The sequence below is a fragment of the Falco cherrug genome, chromosome 8 (genome assembly GCF_023634085.1).
Source record: "Falco cherrug isolate bFalChe1 chromosome 8, bFalChe1.pri, whole genome shotgun sequence".
NCBI lineage: Eukaryota > Metazoa > Chordata > Aves > Falconiformes > Falconidae > Falco > Falco cherrug.
In genome coordinates, this window is record NC_073704.1 from 32,188,604 (window position 1) to 32,207,115 (window position 18,512).

General features: G+C 40.5%; 1 protein-coding gene across 8 annotated transcripts in view; it reads left to right on the forward strand.

Annotated features, from left to right (window-relative positions):
* Positions 1–18,512, forward strand: part of KALRN (kalirin RhoGEF kinase) — a 528,324-nt gene that overhangs the window by 349,957 nt on the left and 159,855 nt on the right. For 7 of the 8 annotated variants that reach the window (XR_008733430.1, XR_008733429.1, XM_055717657.1 and 4 more), the window contains exons 16-23: positions 2,413–2,532; positions 5,268–5,486; positions 8,840–8,989; positions 9,926–10,040; positions 12,689–12,804; positions 13,378–13,500; positions 16,047–16,229; positions 17,311–17,429. Coding sequence is in view for 6 of the 8 variants with exons in the window: in XM_055717657.1 (XP_055573632.1) it covers positions 2,413–2,532; positions 5,268–5,486; positions 8,840–8,989; positions 9,926–10,040; positions 12,689–12,804; positions 13,378–13,500; positions 16,047–16,229; positions 17,311–17,429 (1,145 nt within the window). In the remaining 2 variants the exon portion in view is untranslated. The remainder of the gene's footprint in view (positions 1–2,412; positions 2,533–5,267; positions 5,487–8,839; positions 8,990–9,925; positions 10,041–12,688; positions 12,805–13,377; positions 13,501–16,046; positions 16,230–17,310; positions 17,430–18,512) is intronic. The other variant, XM_055717653.1, reaches the window with a different exon arrangement.

Here is an 18,512-nt window from a genome sequence, read left to right on the forward strand (position 1 = left end):
GTATTAAGCACCATATAAATAGGAGTCAGTTTGTGAGCACATCTTGTACACCAGATAGAAATGTGTAAATGCTCTCTTACAACCATTTCATAGTCTACTTCCAAAGTAGTAATACAATGAAAGGCTCTGCAGATGACTGGTTTTTGCACTTAGACTTAAGAAGCTTTGGATATGCCATGGAAATATTTTCTTACTGTAAACAACACAAACACAAAAGAAGAAAGGGAGAAAAAAACCTAAAAGAACATTACTGTGGAAAAAGCTGATGCAATCCCAGATGAGACCCTGACATTTAAGTGTTGACTTCCGGCAGTAGAATGGGGTCATCATTGAAGTTCTTCCAAGCAACATTTGCTTGTGCTTGGGTGCTCACTGGGCCTGGAAGGGGGAGTGTCGGAGCCTCACAGTGAGGGTCTAAACCCACGCTCCGGGGGACGGAGGGAGGGGCACAACTCAGGGATGGCAGCAGCCTTGGTCAAGAAGAGTGCTGCAGGCATTACTGACAAGACGTAGTCCATCAAAGCCTGACCTGAACTGCTTTAGCCTGAATGTTTTTGTGTCAAGAAGACAGTCGTAGAGAGGAACGCACACATATAATTAACACTAGAGGAAACCTGGCTGATTTCAGTTGTGTGGTACCTCTTCCTCCTTACTCAACTGTGTTGCCTATTAGCTTTTCACTAATCAAGTTGCCTGGTTTTAAGACTGAGGTTTCCACTGATTCTTTTTATTATTTAGAGACTCAGATATTTGTATGAAATGTGTCAAAACCTTTGTGGCAGGTTTTGAAAATTTCAGCTCAAATGAAAGTAGTTCTAGAGGACCCTGTCATGCCCTGATTGTATTGTTTAAAGAGGAAAAAAAAAAAAAAAAAAAAAAAAGAAGAAAAGCTGCTACATTTTGAGCATACATACTCAGTATTTTCTACGCTATAAATGGCCCAAGCCAGGATAGCTATCGTGGTATATAAAACATAAAAGCATATCTTGCTTTATGATGTCCTCACTTCAAGTCTTTCCCAGATACCGCGGTCCTTTGGTTAACTTCAGCTTTTGGTACCGTGTGGTCAGTAATAATATAGGTTTCTTGTCTGATGGATTATAGAAAATGCCAGCCAAAAAAAATTGCCATATGATAACCTGATTTCTTTTCCTTTAAATCTTTGTTGCATTTCCCACAGGAACAATAACACCTGCTGATGAAAGAAAGAAAGCTGACAAATGAAATCTTCCACACTGTTGTACTGAGCAGAATGTAATTTTCTACAAATTAGGGTCAGCTACATGTGTGGATGACTCCTCTTTCTTTCTCCTAAGAAAAATTCATTTTCCTACCCTACAGGGAACTGAATGGCTGTAACTAGGGTGATACATGATGTAGGGATAAAAACCAAAACAACAGAAAATCCCTATATGTTTCAGGCAATTTAATGGATCACTTGGTGAAAATGATGGCACAAAAGGGAAATTACTATGTAGAATATTGCAGCAAAGTCAGTTTTGGAGCTTTGTAAATCACAAGCTAAATTTAGGGCAGTGGTTGGGCAGTTAAGATTTCCTGTGCATCTGTGAATTGAATTCAGCAACTTTCTGGCTTTCTGGAATAATTTGACACCTACACAGGTAGAAAATAGGCTTTGAGGCAACACAGCAAAGAACTTGCACGTGTGTTCTGGGTGCTGATTTTCCAAACACGTGTATTAAAATAGCAGAAAATGTTGCTGCTTAGATGAATATGTACGAGCCTGATAGGTTAATTATGTGTATTTAGGGTTTGATTCTGCAGTCATTACAGCATGGATTGCATGTCTACAAATAATATGAATATCCCTGAAATAAAGCGTCTTGACTAAATATAAAATGCAAGACCTGGGTTTTCTTCCTAGCTCTGCATGCAGGTGGAAACTCCAACTGCATCTTAACTCCATGTCACATGAAACCAGTTGTGTCTTTTCCCTCCTCACTCCTAAACTCTGACTTTTGTGTGAAAAACACAGGCAGAAAGGAGTTGTAAGGTCCATGATCCCACTTGGAAATTTGAAAAAGAGAGACATCTTTATGTTTAATTTCAAATCTCCCTCTTTATGCTCAGTGGTTTTGCCCTGGAGTATTTGCATAGGGGAACATTTATTTTTGTGATCAAACCTTGGAAATTAAAGCTGTTTGCTATATGAATATCCATGTAAATATTTGGGATTCTCCAAGCAGTAACTTCTTCAATAAGATCTTTGCCCTCTAAAAATTTATGTCATTAAGGCATTGTCCTAGGATTCCTTTCTGCTCACTGATTCAGCCTGAGACCACACTGGGTAAAGTGCCGTTTTGTTAGCCAGGCTGAAGCATTTACTGGTTGGCGACTACATAAACCTTTGCACTGAAACAACCTTTCCATAAACACATCATTTCTTTACAGGTCCTTGGCTGGATCAGGAATGGTGAATCAATGCTGAATGCAAGCCTCGTCAATGCAAGCTCCCTTTCTGAAGCTGAGCAGCTCCAGCGAGAGCATGAGCAGTTTCAGCTAGCCATAGAGGTAACACCAATAAGTTAACTTTGTTTCTCCTTTCCAGGCGAACAGCGTACAAAAGGTTATCTCTTGGGCATCAGTCGTGGCTTGCTTGAAGGAAGGGAAGGAATAAAAGCTTTAGAAAATAGCCTTATCATTAAACTCGTAATGCAGCCAGAGGTTAATAGTGAGATGAATTATTTATCGTTTGTGGCTAATTCTTCTGCTGTCAGATATCAGCCTTTCCATTCATGAAAATGACACACATCTCCTGATAAATTATTTGGTAAAAAAATAAGATCAAAATTCACAAAGTGATCTGAAAATGGGAAAAGTTTGTGAAGTCAGTTTCCTCCCATGCCCATGATTTGCAGATTATTTCAGAGCATTCATTTATGAATATCTTTGTTACAGGATAATGCTTTCATGTAAAATCTTTGTTTCATTCAATTCTCCTTTTGTGAACAGCAGAAGAGACAGTCATTCAAAGTCACATTCTCAATTGCCTTTGAAGAAGAGGCAAGAGGGGTGAATTTTAAGACTTGCCTGTTAAACTGAGCTTTTGCTCCTACTTGACCTGGAGTAACACATCTTTGACCTGGTCCTTGAAAACTAATTGTGAGCCAACTCATTTGCCTCACTCACAGGTCTGGGACATGGCAGGAGTAATAGCATCTCCTCTGAGCTGCTTTCCTTTGAATGAGAAGGTAGTGGAGTGCTATGGACACCCCTGAGTAGGGCACTATGGGACTTACAGGCTCAGTACTTTATATATCTTTGTCATTGTGAACAAACCCTGCGCTCACAGGGTGTGTTCAGTCCATTGCTAGAAAGGGGGTCCGTTACTTTTTCCTATTCCTGCTTAACAAGGTGTATAACCTGCTTCCCAGATTATGCTAATTGTTAGCTTCCTACAGAGCAAAGAACAAGTTGGTAAATCTCTTTCTGGGGTTCATACATACTTAAAAATAACCAAAACTAAACCAGACTTTAAACTATGAAAATAAGATTTCCATAATGTAGGTTTGAAGAGATGCCTGATTTAGTGAGGGGAAACTATCTTTATGTCTTCTGGTAAACTTTAAATAAGTCAATATACATCACAGTGTTGCTAGTAAGTATAGAGTTTAAATCTCAGGTAATTACCTGTTTGGATCCAGCTCCACTCACACTAAGGAAGGAGCAGCTGTTGCAGCTCCGAAGGGAGAAGGTAGAAGTTTTCTATCAATTCTGTATGAGCTGGCTGGTACCAAGCTGGGCTGACCACATCTTGGCAGCCGTCACCAGACAGCAGTGGGGAACAAGACACCCGCTGACTGTGTTATTGCTGCCATTGGGGAAGTTGTTTTTTGGGGAAGAACACTGGGGAAGAATACACTTGTATTTGGTGGTAAATGCATATCACAGAGGGAGAAGGTTGCACCACAGTAAGAGGAAAATAAGTTTTCAAAGGAAGAAGATGCTAGGTTAAATATTTTAAGTGCTTAAAGCTCAATATGGAGAAGAGATCAACAAAGCACACAGGGCAGACTGTCCTCTAAAGGCATTCTAGATGTGGAATTGATTTTTCAGTTGAAATCCTTCAAAGTCTATTTAAAACAAGTGTTACAATTCTAACATCAGTAAAGCAGCTGGATATTAAATTTAACCAGTTGTTCTTGAACATCTTCCTAAACGTTTCTGCCAAGTATTAATCCTTTTTTTTTGCTAATAGCTTTCTCTATATTGCATTATTCATCAGTGTGTTACCAGACGATTTCAAGCTTCTTTCCAGGTTCAAGGATTAGATCATAAAAGTATCACATGAGAATTTGTCAGCAGCAGTTACAAATGGGATGCAGAACAGAGGAGTCTTTGGGAGATTTCAGGGCTTCTGTTCAGAAGATTAAAATCAAATATTGGACTAAACCGTGCCTGAATACAGTTACTCAGGAGGCTGTGAAGGGCTGGGGGCTATTTTCCTCTCAGGAACCCACAGAGGAAGGTGTAACTACCACTTGGTTACTCTGAGAGAAGCTGGTGTAGGCTGGGGAATAAGGCAGATAATTCAGTCCTGCTTGTAAAGTGGCTACTGACTAAATAGGAGAATGGTGGAGAAAATGGCTTGACTGCCCCCAGCTCTGCCCTTTAAGGTAGCACAGTGTATCTCCAATGTGATTGAACTGACTTTCAGAAATATGTCTTGTAGGGATTGATATTTGTGATATAGTTCATTCCATTTAGTAAGGCGTCTTCATATCTTCTGGGGTTGATGTTTTGTATACTGCAGACAGGAAAATTACACACATGAGTACAGCTGCTGATGCCAGCATACTGCCTGGCAAGAGTCAAATTAGGGTGATCAGGCCCTAAAGACCCTAAAGTTTGCCAACTCTGGTGTTTAGTTTTGTATCTGCAGGTTGTGTGGCATGCAGTCAGCGCTGAGTACAGGCTGGCTGGGAGCTCAGCACAACAGCTGCCCACATATGGGTTGTCAAAATGGATCCACTGGCAATCCCACCCAGGGCTGTTGCCCAAGCGGCAGTAGCTGACCAGTGAGCTAACCCATCTTAGCCAGCGCTTACTTTTCTCAAGCTTTAATAATGTTGCAAATGTGTGTGAATAATTTAAACTAAAATGCTTTGCAGAAAGTAACTGTTAACTGAAGATAACGCTCTGAAAATGTTTCACTCTCTTGCATCTTCATGCTCACACCTCGCTTCACCTTTCTACCATACATCTGGCACATCTATACAACCTCTCTTTCCTCCCCTCATACACAGTCCCTCTTTCATGCCACTTCCTTACAGAAGACACACCAGAGTGCCCTACAGGTCCAGCAGAAAGCTGAAGTGTTGCTACAGGCTGGGCATTATGATGCTGATGCTATCCGAGAGTGTGCTGAAAAGGTGGCCCTGCACTGGCAGCAGCTGATGCTGAAGATGGAGGACAGGCTCAAACTTGTCAATGCCTCAGTGGCCTTCTACAAAACTTCTGAGCAGGTGAGCTGAACAGTATCATATCTGTGCCATAGTGTATGACTGCTGCCTGGGATTTAGCTCCCAGTGTAGAGTGTGAAGAACTTGCTACTCACCAAGATCAGCGCAGAGTGTTGAACTGTTCCAAATGCCTGCTCTGCTAATACCACTAAGGAGCCATGCTCATTCTTCTCCCTTTTCCTTGAGTAATCCCAAAAGTAGAAAGTGTGTGGCTTCAGTCAGCCCTGCTTGCCCTTAAAAGCTGCCCTTTGTCTTTTTACATATGTTTTCAAGTCTTCATCCATGCATTAGGTGCATATAAACCTTTCTGTCACCTGAACAGGGCCAGTGTTGAGCCCTCACGTGACTCCCAGCTGGCAAACACTAATGTGAGTGCACTCCATGATGTAACAGTGCTGGCAGGTATGGGCTTTCTCCTCTGACCCTGAGTGCGGAGGGTCTTCTGCCAGCAAGGGATCTCACAGCACTGGCAAAATTAAGTGAAAAGACATTTGCTCCATTGGCATAGCAATGCTAAGCCACACATGGAAACCAAAGTTTGACGTAGTCAAAGTTGTTTCCTTGACAAGTATTGTAACAAAAAACCCCAAAACCAACCAAACAAAAAAAGGCAGCAGTTCGCAGTAACTTTCACCTTAAAAGTTTTCAATGAAGCAATGTAATTCTTGAAGTTTGGTTGTTTCAATTGTCCCCTGTCCAACAGGAAGAATTTCTGAAATCCCACCATTTTTGTTTCAAGTTCTCATGATATCAGAGTTAATTTTGAGGAATAGAAATCTGCCTTTCCTTGAGAACTGCTTGCAGTTAATTACTTTGTGAGCAGTACTAGCCAGTGTTTTCGCTAAAAGTTAAATACCACTATGCCAAAAAAGGTGCCAAGGTATGAAGCAATTTCTCCTAAACCCATACGCAACACAGATAATTACAGCAGCAACCATTATATGTTGACAAAACTTTACTTCATCCCAGGTGTCCATGAATTGCAAAACACATTGCAGTTGGCTGCTGATATGGTGCAATTATTCATCCCTTGCACAAGCAGGTGTCATTTATACTGTAGTCAGTGAGAATTAGTGTCATCGTGTGGATACTCAAATAGCCTTGCCTGATGTAATTTACTGCAGCCAGGCAGTTCATGTTAACACGGACATTGCAGGAACCTGTGGTTTTAACAAAAGACATCAGTGATTTCCATTAAATTTTCTGTTATTATTATTATCACACAGTTAGTTCCTCAACTAGAAAACCAGACATGGGAAGGTTTTTAGCACAACTAAATGTATCGCTGGGGAAAGAGGTTATTTTTTCCTTAACATTGAGGCTGTAGATGATCCTTGGGCCACTTTTAAGTGTCATTTGTTTAATGCATTTTTAAGATTGTTTAAGATTAATTCATTCCTTATAATGAATGTCTTTCACTGTGAGGTGTTTCAAACAGATTTACAGTCCCTGATGCACTCAAGATTGAAATGAATTACTGCTGGTGGAGGATTGTGAGAAATGAAAACCATTAAGGGATTCATTAGTGCTTTAGACGGTCAAATGTGCTGGCCAAAATATGCATAGCCAGTAATTTGTCAGTTCAGTCTCTTCCTGTTTCCAAGTCATAGACAAGCATACTGTAGTGTCCACCAGTTCATTCATTAGTTGTGTCTATTCAGCAAATGTTTAGGGTAAAGATCATTCAGTGTTTGAATTCTCATGAACTCACTGCAGCAAGTAGTCTGTCATCTCCTCTTGGGCCACACGACTGATCTACGATCCTTAATGGTCTGCTCCCTGACTGGATGACAGTGGATTGAGTAATTTACTGGATCCTGAATAATCCGAGTATCTCGAAAAAGCAGCTAAAAGGGTGGAGAGACTGTTACAACCAGCCAAAATTTTTCATGCCTGTCTACCCCAAGCACACTATGTTCTTGATATAACTGCTGGAACCCTGGCTTCCAAATAGCCCAGTTTCTCTCTGACTTCATTGACAGCCCACTTGGTATTAATTTCTCTCATCACCTTAACAGAAAGATGATATTTGCATGTACAGGGACCATCCTTTCTGGAAAGATGTGGATCCCAGGCAGTCTTTCTGCTTTCATTTTTTAAGTCACCAAACCCAATAGAGTCCTGAAGTTTTCAAGAAGTAAAATGGAAATGCTTTCATGTGCCTAATAATGCGTGGGGCACTTGCTTTCCAATAAATGCTTGAGAGTGAATGCTGGTTTGCCTCCAAGCAAGAAGATGATTTCAGATTGTCAGATGCTTAAGGTCCTTGAACAGCCTGGCAGCAGGATAAGTTGATCGGTTTCCCTAGGCTCACCCATTTTAAAATGGACTTTGATGTATTCATGGATGGAGTTATATGAAAATGGCCTGCAATAGTGGGGAGGATTGGTGGGTGATGCTGGAGTCTCTTCCACACTATCCACTTAATCATGTGGGGTCCTCTGAATTATAACTGTATTCATACAGAAGTTGCAAGAGTGAGTGAGAAAAGGGTGAACGTGGTTAGCTGGACCCCTAGCAATAACTGCATCTTGAGTAATCTCAGCAGTGGAGTGGGTAGGAAGAGCCCTCTGGGAGAGAAGGAGGAAATTCCAAATGTTCTGGAAAACTTTTGCGATTTTTTAAGTGTCTGCACAGGCCACTGAGAGTATTCTCAGGATCTGCAGTACAAAAGACTCAGCCTTGTCTGAGGCCACTGCATACACAATTTTCAGACTGTGTTGGTTTATTTATGTCATTCCCGCTGTTCTATCAAGATAGAAGATATGTGTGTAAGCCCTGTACATTGGAACACCTGCATCCACCTAGGTTGTGACACTGATTTAATGTCTGCTGGTTGCCACCAGTCTTTACAAAAGCTATATGGGGAACAGCTAACATGCAGCTGAAGAGAATTAGTTCCAGCTTCAGACTTTGTTTCAGGGAAGGATTTAAGCATGTGTTTTTTCTTTAAGTATGTGCTAAGTCCCTTGACTTCAGGGAGATTTAAACACACCTAAAGCACCCTTCCAGAATAGGGATTGTTTCCTGAATGATCGACTGGGGCCAGACTGACCCCTGCCTTGATTCAACTTTTTTAGCTCCCACCCCCACCCCCCGCCACCTTATCCATTGGAAAAGAAGGATTTATCACCCTTAAACCAGATGAATGGCATCCCACGCAGTGGAGATGCCTATGGGTAAGAAGAACTGCTAGATCATTCTGTCCAGGGCTTGTTTCATACCCAGTTATTCCTATGCCATGGCCCATAGTCCAAAACATTTAGATTTGAAATGTCATTGGTCATACTTTTCCTAAATATGTTCCTCCTTATTATGACTGTAGCTAACTGAATTGTGCTGTGGGCATGTTTCAGGTGTGCAGCGTATTAGAGAGTTTGGAGCAAGAATACAGACGGGATGAGGACTGGTGTGGAGGTCGAGATAAACTTGGACCAGCAGCTGAGATAGACCACGTCATCCCTCTGATCAGCAAACATCTGGAACAGAAGGAGGCTTTTCTCAAGGTCTCATTTTAGTTCTCTTATAAGTCAGGAAAACTCCCCACTAAGTAGTCAATTTAGAGCAGTGTTGATGAGTTTGAGATGAGGCGCTGAGGTGTAATTTCAGTTCAACTACTGACTGCCTGTATAAACCCTACGCCAGTTTTACACTGTTATAGTAGGGGTAATAAGCATTATCATCAATGCATACCTCAGAGATGTCATCAGGACTAATTAGGTGGTATTGGCATTGCACTTGAAGGATGTGAGTTGTTGTGCTGGTTCAAAGTTCAAATTCTCAAAATTGCATATGATAAGCATTATAAATGATAGGTATCATACGGCATTTTGATGTTGGCTTATATAAACCATCCAGCATTTCAAATTCTGTCCTCAAGGCCAGTAACTGAAGAACTACTAACAATTGAAGCAATTGTGTCTCTGCAGGGCAGCACCAGGATGGAGACAGAGATTTTCTCCTGCCTTCCAGGTGCTGCTTTGTAAGAACTGTGAAGCTAACCAGCTGACAAGTCAAATGACAGCCATCCTTCCACCTTCCACTAAAACTGATATACAAAATGAAACTATGCTTGCAGGCAAGGCTTAAGAAATTATGCCTCTAGATTGTACGTTTTTTGAAACAATGAGTACTTTTCCTGAGAGATGGGTTAAATTGAGAATGTGTGATGTACTAGCTCTTTACAACCAGTTGTTTTATTATTGCCGTTATTTTGCCTTAATATATAAAATCAGCCACTATATTCAAAATTACTCATGTTTTAATATATTTATGAGGCTGTTAGTTTATTAGCTGAGTTTATTGACTCTTAGCTGAAGCTATCATGTTCCGAGATGAAAGAAAACTTCTCCCTGCAAAATAAGTAGAGAACTCCCTTGGGTCCCCTTTGCTTTCTTTGCTCATCTTTACTGATTCTTTTTGGTGGGGACTTTTTTTCTTAGGCCTGTACACTGGCACGAAGGAATGCTGAAGTGTTCCTCAAGTACATCCACAGGAACAATGTCAGCATGCCTGGAGTAGCAAGCCATACAAGGGGGCCCGAGCAGCAAGTGAAAGGTTGGTGCACTGGTGCAATGACAGCATTGAAGGTTTTGTTTGCTTCCCTCTCTGCTGTGTGGTCATCCTAAAGTTCGTGAACATGCTAAGAAGGCACCTTAAGTTTTGTCATCTCTCTCTGTCACTAAAATCATACATAGGCCTGACACCTTTCGCAGTGGTAGCGAGGCCTCTCAGAAAGTGATGCCCCTTCTGCAGGGCATCAGTTCTTATACAGAACTCTGCTGTTGCAAGTGGTAGTGGAGGGAAAAAAGAAAAGGGGTTTGAAACATGGACTTTTTCTGGCTTCTCTTGTCAGGAGAGTCCATGGCATTGTGCCATTATGTAGGTTGTCAGCTGAGATGATCAGACACTCTTTTGCCTTTATACCTAAAAATGAATACATAAGCACATATCGAATACAAGGTCTAGATGCATCCTGTTGCTGCTGAGCACTGGAAAACAATGAACCCCAGACTTGTTCATCCCTAGGATGGATCTGCTATTTTTTTGTCCCTGGAATCCTCTTTGATGTCTGACTGCATCAAATAATCACCAGCAAAAGTACCTGCCTGCAGTTACCTTCGTTTGGTCAGAAGAGCATTGCTTACAATCAGATGATACATCTGAGACGTTTAAAATGTTTTCAGTCCTCTGCTTAATTAAACAGTTGTTAATCTGTGCCTGGCAGTGCTGCAAGGTACTGATAAGAATGAGCAAAGAGATCCTGCAAAAACAAACTATTTTTGTTATTATTATTGGCTTTCTTACAAGCTGCAGAAAGGCACAGGTTAAAAGCAGTGCAGTCATTATATATGTGGGAGGAATGGGAACTTTGATTATACACAGAAGATTAAAGGGGTGCTACTGAAGGGATTATTTTCCTTCCTTTCTTTCAATACCAGTTCTTCAATGCTAACATGACTTTGTTCAGCTTTCCCCCTCTACTGTGTCAAATGCTTCTTCTTGTTGTGGACTTTTGTTCCCTACAGTTGAAAATCATGGGAAAATTAATTAAACCCTGACTCAACAAGCCCTTAAATATGCACCTGATATAAGCTTGTGATTGTTCCTCACTGAGCTTGTTTGAAATGACTCACTTATATAAAAAACAATTTGTGTATTAGTCTTTTTCAAAGCCAAATGTGTAATTCTTACACGTGGTGAGTCTTTTCACAGAAAATCTTTGAAGTGGGTGCTTTAGTTCAGAATAAAAGAACCATTTAGTAGGATACTTATTGTGCTTCCAAAGCAAAGTCATTAATGCAGAACAAAATTAGTTATATTTGGCATAAACTGTTTATGCAGGCACCTGATCTAGAGCACCCATGACAAGCTTCAAGTTCCCTTTGTCATTCAAAGTTCCCGTTGCCCTCAGAAAGGACTAGAGTAGGTTTTGCAATTAAGTATTACAAATTCTTTGGCCATAATCAGTGTCACACTTGTAAATGGGGAGGGATACATCCAAAACTGTTTACTGCCCCAGTGTTGATACATAAGCAATAAATATCAGCCCTATCAGAAAGGGCTTAGGGTGAGAGGGGTTATTAACAGGTGCTGTAAAGGATCCTAAGTGACCGTAGGTGGCTGAGAAGCCAGACTCAATGTTTTAGTATAAAAGAGTGGAGCTGCTGCCAGGTTGTGAGTGCCTAAGCCCTCTCTTGGTGGATGATGTGCTCTGAGGCGAGGACAGGAGGGCTGCCATGCCTTACCTGCTGAGCTCCATGTCCAGGCATGGCTGGGATGGGTGATGCTGCTGCCAGTTGCACGGGACTTAGCTAGGTTTAAATAGAAAAACTCAGGTTTAACTAGGTTGTTGTTAGTGATATAGTGTGAATCTCTTGTACCCTCTCTATGCTCTCTGCATATAATCTTTTCAGTTAAACCCATGGTATTTTTTAAAGAGTTAATTCACACCCTTTCATCAAGTTGTTATAGTCTGACTGAGCGCTTGGGTTTTGAAGGAGAACATGTATGTCCTAGACTCCAAGGAGTAGCAGGTCTCCTGCCAGTTTCTTACTGAATCTGGGTGTCTGTCACGCCCCTGTCACACAGAAAACAGTTTGGAGGACCAATACCAGGCCTCAACCCAAAACCATTGCTGCAGTCACTGCATGGGGAGCACACAGAGGGCTGCCAGGCAGCACAGCTGTATGAGAACCCTTACCAAGTATGTCAGACTGGGGGCTCAGGTCTGAATAAAATTCAATCGTGACCAGAGCTCTACATGGGACAGTAGGCTTTGGTGCCAAGGGCTGCGTAGCCTGTGGCCAGAGCAACCAGCAAGGCAGTAAAAGGGCAACTTCTATGTCAGCCAGTACTAGACCTCTGAAATAAGCAACACAAGAGAACAAAAGGACTAGAAATCATGTTAAATCCCAAACTCTGTTCTAGCATCTTCTCCTTTACCAGACAAACCTGCAACTGCACTTTTTTTTTTTAAGGGTTATTGATTTATTTATTTATTTATATTTGTGTGTGTGTCTGTGTGTGTTTTTTCTTAAGGCAGCCCCTTTGAATCAGTGCTTGTTTTTAGGAACTACAGTCTCAGAGGCTCTGCTCCTGGGAATGCTGTCCAGGCAGAGTGAGCACGTTCAGTTTTTTATGGCTTATTTCTGTATACACTCACAGAATCGCTAATCATGCAGATGTTTTCCTTTGCCCTACAGCCATTCTGAGTGAGCTGCTGCAGAGGGAGAACCGGGTCCTTCACTTCTGGACCCTGAAGAAGCGGAGATTAGATCAGTGCCAACAATATGTTGTCTTTGAGCGCAGTGCCAAGCAGGTAACGTAAAACCCCCACTTTGTCTTTCTGTCTTGGCAGTGTGTAAATATTTCCTGTATCTGTGTATTGCCTCTGTGTGGGGTTCCTGTTGTAATCTCAACCGGTATTTAAAAACTGTAACTTTTGAAAACATGGCAAATGTAGATTTTTAAAACAATTGAAGAAAATTCCAAAATCCAACAATGAACCTCAGTATATTTGCCAGGTCAGATTAATTTCTGGATTTGTTCCTTTGTTTGAAAAAAAGTATAAGAGCAAACTGTTTTATTGAACTATTTCTGAATGAGACAACTGCTTTCACTGTGTGCAGATTTATCCTTGTACAGGTAGAATTCCCTGCATTCCTTTTTCTCCTAGGAAACATACAGCGTCTTTTGTATTCTCTCCCACCTGCTTAGATTACTGTAATCTTTTTATGTGTTCCTAGAAAGTGTCTTGGTATACACAGTATTAAGACCCAATGGATTTAATATGTTATTTGGCAGATATTATTTTTTTTTGTCAGAGAATTAGTTCTTGAAATACAAAGATTGTTTGTTTTGGTTTTCCTTTGGTTGTTTTTGACATTCACAGGCCTTAGACTGGATCCAAGAAACAGGCGAATATTACCTCTCTACTCACAACTCCACAGGGGAATCAGCAGAAGAAACTCAGGAACTCCTGAAGGAATATGGGGAATTCAGAGTGCCTGCCAAGGTAAACAGTGACTTTAATGTAATTATGGCATCTGCATTAGTCTATGTTTATGATCCTGTTTCAATGCCTCAGATCTCTGTAATAATATTCTCTTGATTTTGTATTTTCCTCCTGACGTTCTTGGCCCAGAAGATCAATGTGTTTTGAGAACTGTAATCTTACATTTTTAGCAAAACATAGACACAAAAAGGAGGTTTTCTCCCCCTTGGTCTGTACTGGTTATGCAGCTTTTTTGTTCTGATCAGAAGGAAGGGAACGACCACTTGCATGCAGAGTTCACAGCAGCCTAATGAGACGTAGCCTAATTCCATCCTCAAACAATCATACAAGAAAGGTATAGAGTAACTAATTGTTTTGAACATATCCAAGGTCGTCTTGGATTCCCTGTCTGTTCAGTTACTGCAACTACAATTTCTTTAATTAATTCCAAATTAATTTGGTTGATCACGGTTGATCATTTATCTCCTTAGAAACAATCTGCTGATCCCAACAAAATACTTCAAATAAATGGGGGTTTTAACTCCAGAGTGAACATTTTTGAATACAAAACTGCTTTACCAAGAATCTATTCATTTATATGGAGCAATTCCGAGAAAACTGGTGGGGTTTACAGAGGAATGGTGATTGGATCTGCTTCAGACAAATTAATTCAAACCATAGGTGATTTACAGACAGTGAATCCACGGGGGTATTAACAGTCACTGATAAGGATCTAAATTGCAAAATCGGACTGCAACAAGACCATGGCTTTGGTGTTATGTAGCTTCATTTCACTGTGTACTGAAATTGATCTTCTGTAATCCTTAAATTCCTCATTAGGCTGTCCGTGCTTCCATGGGTTTGATTCACAGGCTTTGTGGTGTTCTTGTCTCCTTCCTTTTTGCTTAGCTTGCATGTTTGTGAAAATGGGAGATAAGTAGCAGTGGGTAGAAGTTAATTTAATCAGACAGAACCTGTACAACGTGCCTTTAACAGTACTTCTGGCCTCCACCCATTATCAGTCTACCTGAAATCATGTTCCAGTTTATAATTTAATTTTGATCAGAAAAATCCTGATGCATTCTGAAGTTTCCAAACTATTTCTACTCTTGACTTAGCCTAGGACTGAGTTTTATACCTTGTTCCTTATTGACCATAACTGGCTGGTCCTTACACTGACACATCTAGTCTTGCTCCCCAGAGCTCTAGTAAATCACTTTTCTACTGCTGCCCTAGAGTATTTTCACTGCCACATGCAATTTGGTAAATGCATGTCACTCCCAGACTGATGTTATTCTCAAATTAAGCTGTAACTGAAAGTCTTCCTGATCCCAATAACTTTCTGGCCAAACCAATTGTTTGCAAAGCAGAATCAGCAGTGGCTTTTGGGAATGAAACACCCTTTAAATATAACAGCTAGTCAGATTTTTCCTTCATCACACCTAGCCTTGCTTAAGTATTCAATTAATTTGTTAAGATGATCTATGATTCAGCTGTTTATTTTGCTGGTGAAATTTCTTGAATTTAGTATTGTATTTGAAATCTGCTAGATGTTTTCTGGTCCGACACACATTTGTCCATTTGTGGCCCGATTGCTGATAATGTCAAGTACCTGCCAACATGTCTTGCTTCAGTCAGCATGGAAAGTTTCCTCCATCTCTGAAAAACAACTTGCCAATACCTCCGAGGATACGACTGATTCTCCTTTTGCTTTTGAGGATTAATATGTGCATTACAGATGGAGTGCAGTCTGTACAGTTGATATCTCAGTTTTTATAATCATTCTGTATTTGAGTTGGCTCAAACATAAGGTCCAGACACCTTCAGTTCCTGGGATAGATTTGGAATCTAAGCTAATTTATAACTAGCTCCTTTGTGCCAGATTTGCACAAAGTTCCTCAACACAGAAAAACATAATGACTAAGGGGCAATCAGAGCCCAGGTGGTTTAGAAAAGACCTGTGGAAGGTTTGGTGGCTCAGTGTATGTTTTGGAGTTCAGGCTTCTTTTAGTTTGTAGTACTCTAAGTGGAACTAAAATACTGATGGAGGAGTTTATTGTAGAACAGGAATTTGGATTTAAATTCTGCTTGTTTCTGAAACAGAGTAGTAGTGACTCAAACTCACTTCCTGGAATGGTATGTGGTGTATTAATGACCTGCCTGCTCGGGTCTGCAGAACCACCTCAGTATAGATTCAAGTAACTTGCGTATTTTACGAGGTGTGATTTTTTAAATGCTATCTTCTACTCCAAGGCTCACAAAAAATAAGTTTTTGGTTATAGGAAGGAGGCATGTCTAAGTTTCAACGTTTTCCTTATGTGTTTGTGCATGTGTGGTTTCAAAAACTCAACTTCTATCTACTGCAGCTTCATAATCTCCTTATAAAAATGTCATTCCTTTCATGTTTTACTGGGAAAAGTTGAAAGCATCTTATTTTGTGTAAGATTAAGTACAGACAGTCTTTAATGATGTATAAAAAAATAGCAAGCTGCTTCTTACTGCTGTGTGAATTAAAAGCAAAGGAAATAGTAATAATGCAACATAACCAAGGACCATATTTTGGGCAGCAAACAAAGGAGAAAGTGAAGCTCCTCATCCAGCTGGCTGATAGCTTTGTAGAAAAAGGACATATACACGCCACTGAAATTAGGAAATGGGTCACCACCGTCGACAAACGCTACCGTGACTTCTCTCTCAGGATGGGGAAATACCGCTACTCTCTGGAAAAAGCCCTTGGAATCAATACAGAGGTACTGTAAGTCCATGTCCTGCTGGGATTTTATACCAAAGCTGAAAGTCACAGGGGGAGGTGAAGGCTATGGTATAAATGCTGCAGGTTATCGTGTCTGTAAGAAACACTTAAGACCTAGTCAACCTACCTAGACAAGCTCAGAACTGTTTCTGAAGAGAAAAAGGTGTTTTTGTGGTAGATCAGTGGTATGAGGAGGAGACAGGTGAAGATCAGAAAGACTTTCTAAACAAATGTTTGCACCATTCTCCAGGAGACCATACAGCTACTAGGAAGGAAGGGGAAAACACATTAGTTGAATAACAGTCTGTGTTAATTTTAGCATAAACCATAAATTCTGCTCCCACACCATTATTTTGAATCAGACTTGGGCTTGGACTGTAACTTTCCATTCTCTCAGCCTTAACTAACCAAAAAATTGATCCCCAACCTCATCTCTGATCTCTTTTAGGTGAAATAGAGCAACACGAGAAACAAAAATTAGAACCTTCTGCTCCCTGGCCGCAGTATAAATGGGGAGTGCCAGAAGCAGAAACACTTAAAAACCTTTCAGTCAACCATCCTTCAACATTAAGTGTCAAAGAAAGAGGAATAAATTCCCTCACTTGCACCCTCAGGATACCTTAATTATACTGTCCCTTGTAGGGTCTCTGGTTTGCACTAAGTTACTAACCGTGGTCTGGAAAGGTATTTCCATGGCAGCCAGCCATTGGAAGTTGGGCTTGTCTCTGCATAGCGCTCCACTTCATCCAACTGTTTTTGAAGTCCCACACTAGGCAACTAATTTAGACATGAAGGAGTAAGGTAAAATTTAGACATTTGTCATCAATACCTATTCCTGAACAGGAGTAACAGTGACACCTATAACGATTCTCACAGGTGGTGTTTTTTTAAGATTTCTCTTACCTTCTTACCTTCTCCCTTCTCACTGTAGTTCTTCTAAATCACTTTGAATTTTCTTCTTTCTGACATCTTTATCTTACTTTTGTCCCTTCTTACCCATTTAATCTCATAAACATGTTGCATTTTGGACAACAGTAGGATTACAATGAATTTAAAATCTGTACTGTTATTTTTTCTAGGATAACAAGGACCTAGAACTAGATATTATTCCAGCAAGTCTTTCAGACCGGGAGGTAAAGCTACGAGATGCAAACCATGAAGTCAATGAAGAAAAAAGAAAGTCAGCCAGAAAAAAAGAGTATGTCCCCAAACACTCACAGTCTGCCATGACACATTATCTAAGAGTGATTCTATGATATTTGCGTGACTAGAATGGACTGACAGTCCTATAACTCCTTTCAGCTGCAGAGCTATTGAGATAAGCCTACAGATGTGGGGCAGTTGTGACTTGTGGGCTAGAGAATTTCAGACTATACAGGTTTAATTTCTTTTGGTTTTAATCAGAAATTACTTTTGGAAAGGGAAAGGAGTGAGTCAAGCACTTTGATTAGACCCTGATGTCATGGAGACGTTCAGGGGTGTGTATGTGAAAAGTAAAATGAACAGGAAAACATGAAAAGCATCTTTATATGTCTATGAATTATCTGAACTCCAATGACATCCAGAGGAGTTAACTAGGTTTCAGTGACACACGAGTTCACTTGAAGTTAGGTTCAGATTTCAGTGGGTGTACAACTGAAAGAACTGGAAGTATTTCATACTAGAAGAAATATTTGGAGAGTGTTTATTGCACTTAAATCTAAAACCAGTCTAATTTCACAGTATTTTGTCTTAATTTTTGTATGAGAATATTCCGGAAAGCATTTGTATGTACAATCCTTCCCAGCTCTCTGAAATTATCGCTACAGTGCATAAACATGAAAAGAAACTGTTTCTACTTCAGGAGAACAGTGGTTTCACTTGGTCTGCTTATGGCACATTATCAAAACATTGGGCATTTCAACGTTGAGATGCCCAGCCTCAGGCACTACAAACGTGCTTGTTGGGCTTCCAGCAGTTGAAGCCTCTTCAGAGTAGTGGTGTCTCCCAAATCCATCTATATTGCCACTGAAGGTCAAGTTTCAGGGTGACTTGCCACTGACTGCTAGTGAAGGTGCAAGTGTTGTTGTGAATCTCAAGTTCTTACTCCTGGGGAAAAAAAAAATCTGAGAACCATTAACTGTCAAAGATGGTCATGTAGATAGTAAATCACAAGTCAGGGTTGCAGAAATACAACTTAATGGAATTTTATGCAGAAAAGTTATTTAGAAAATACCCCTACAAGAAGCTAGGTTGGTATTTTGTTCATGGAGCTGAAAGGTGCGAGGTAAGGCAGCTGAAG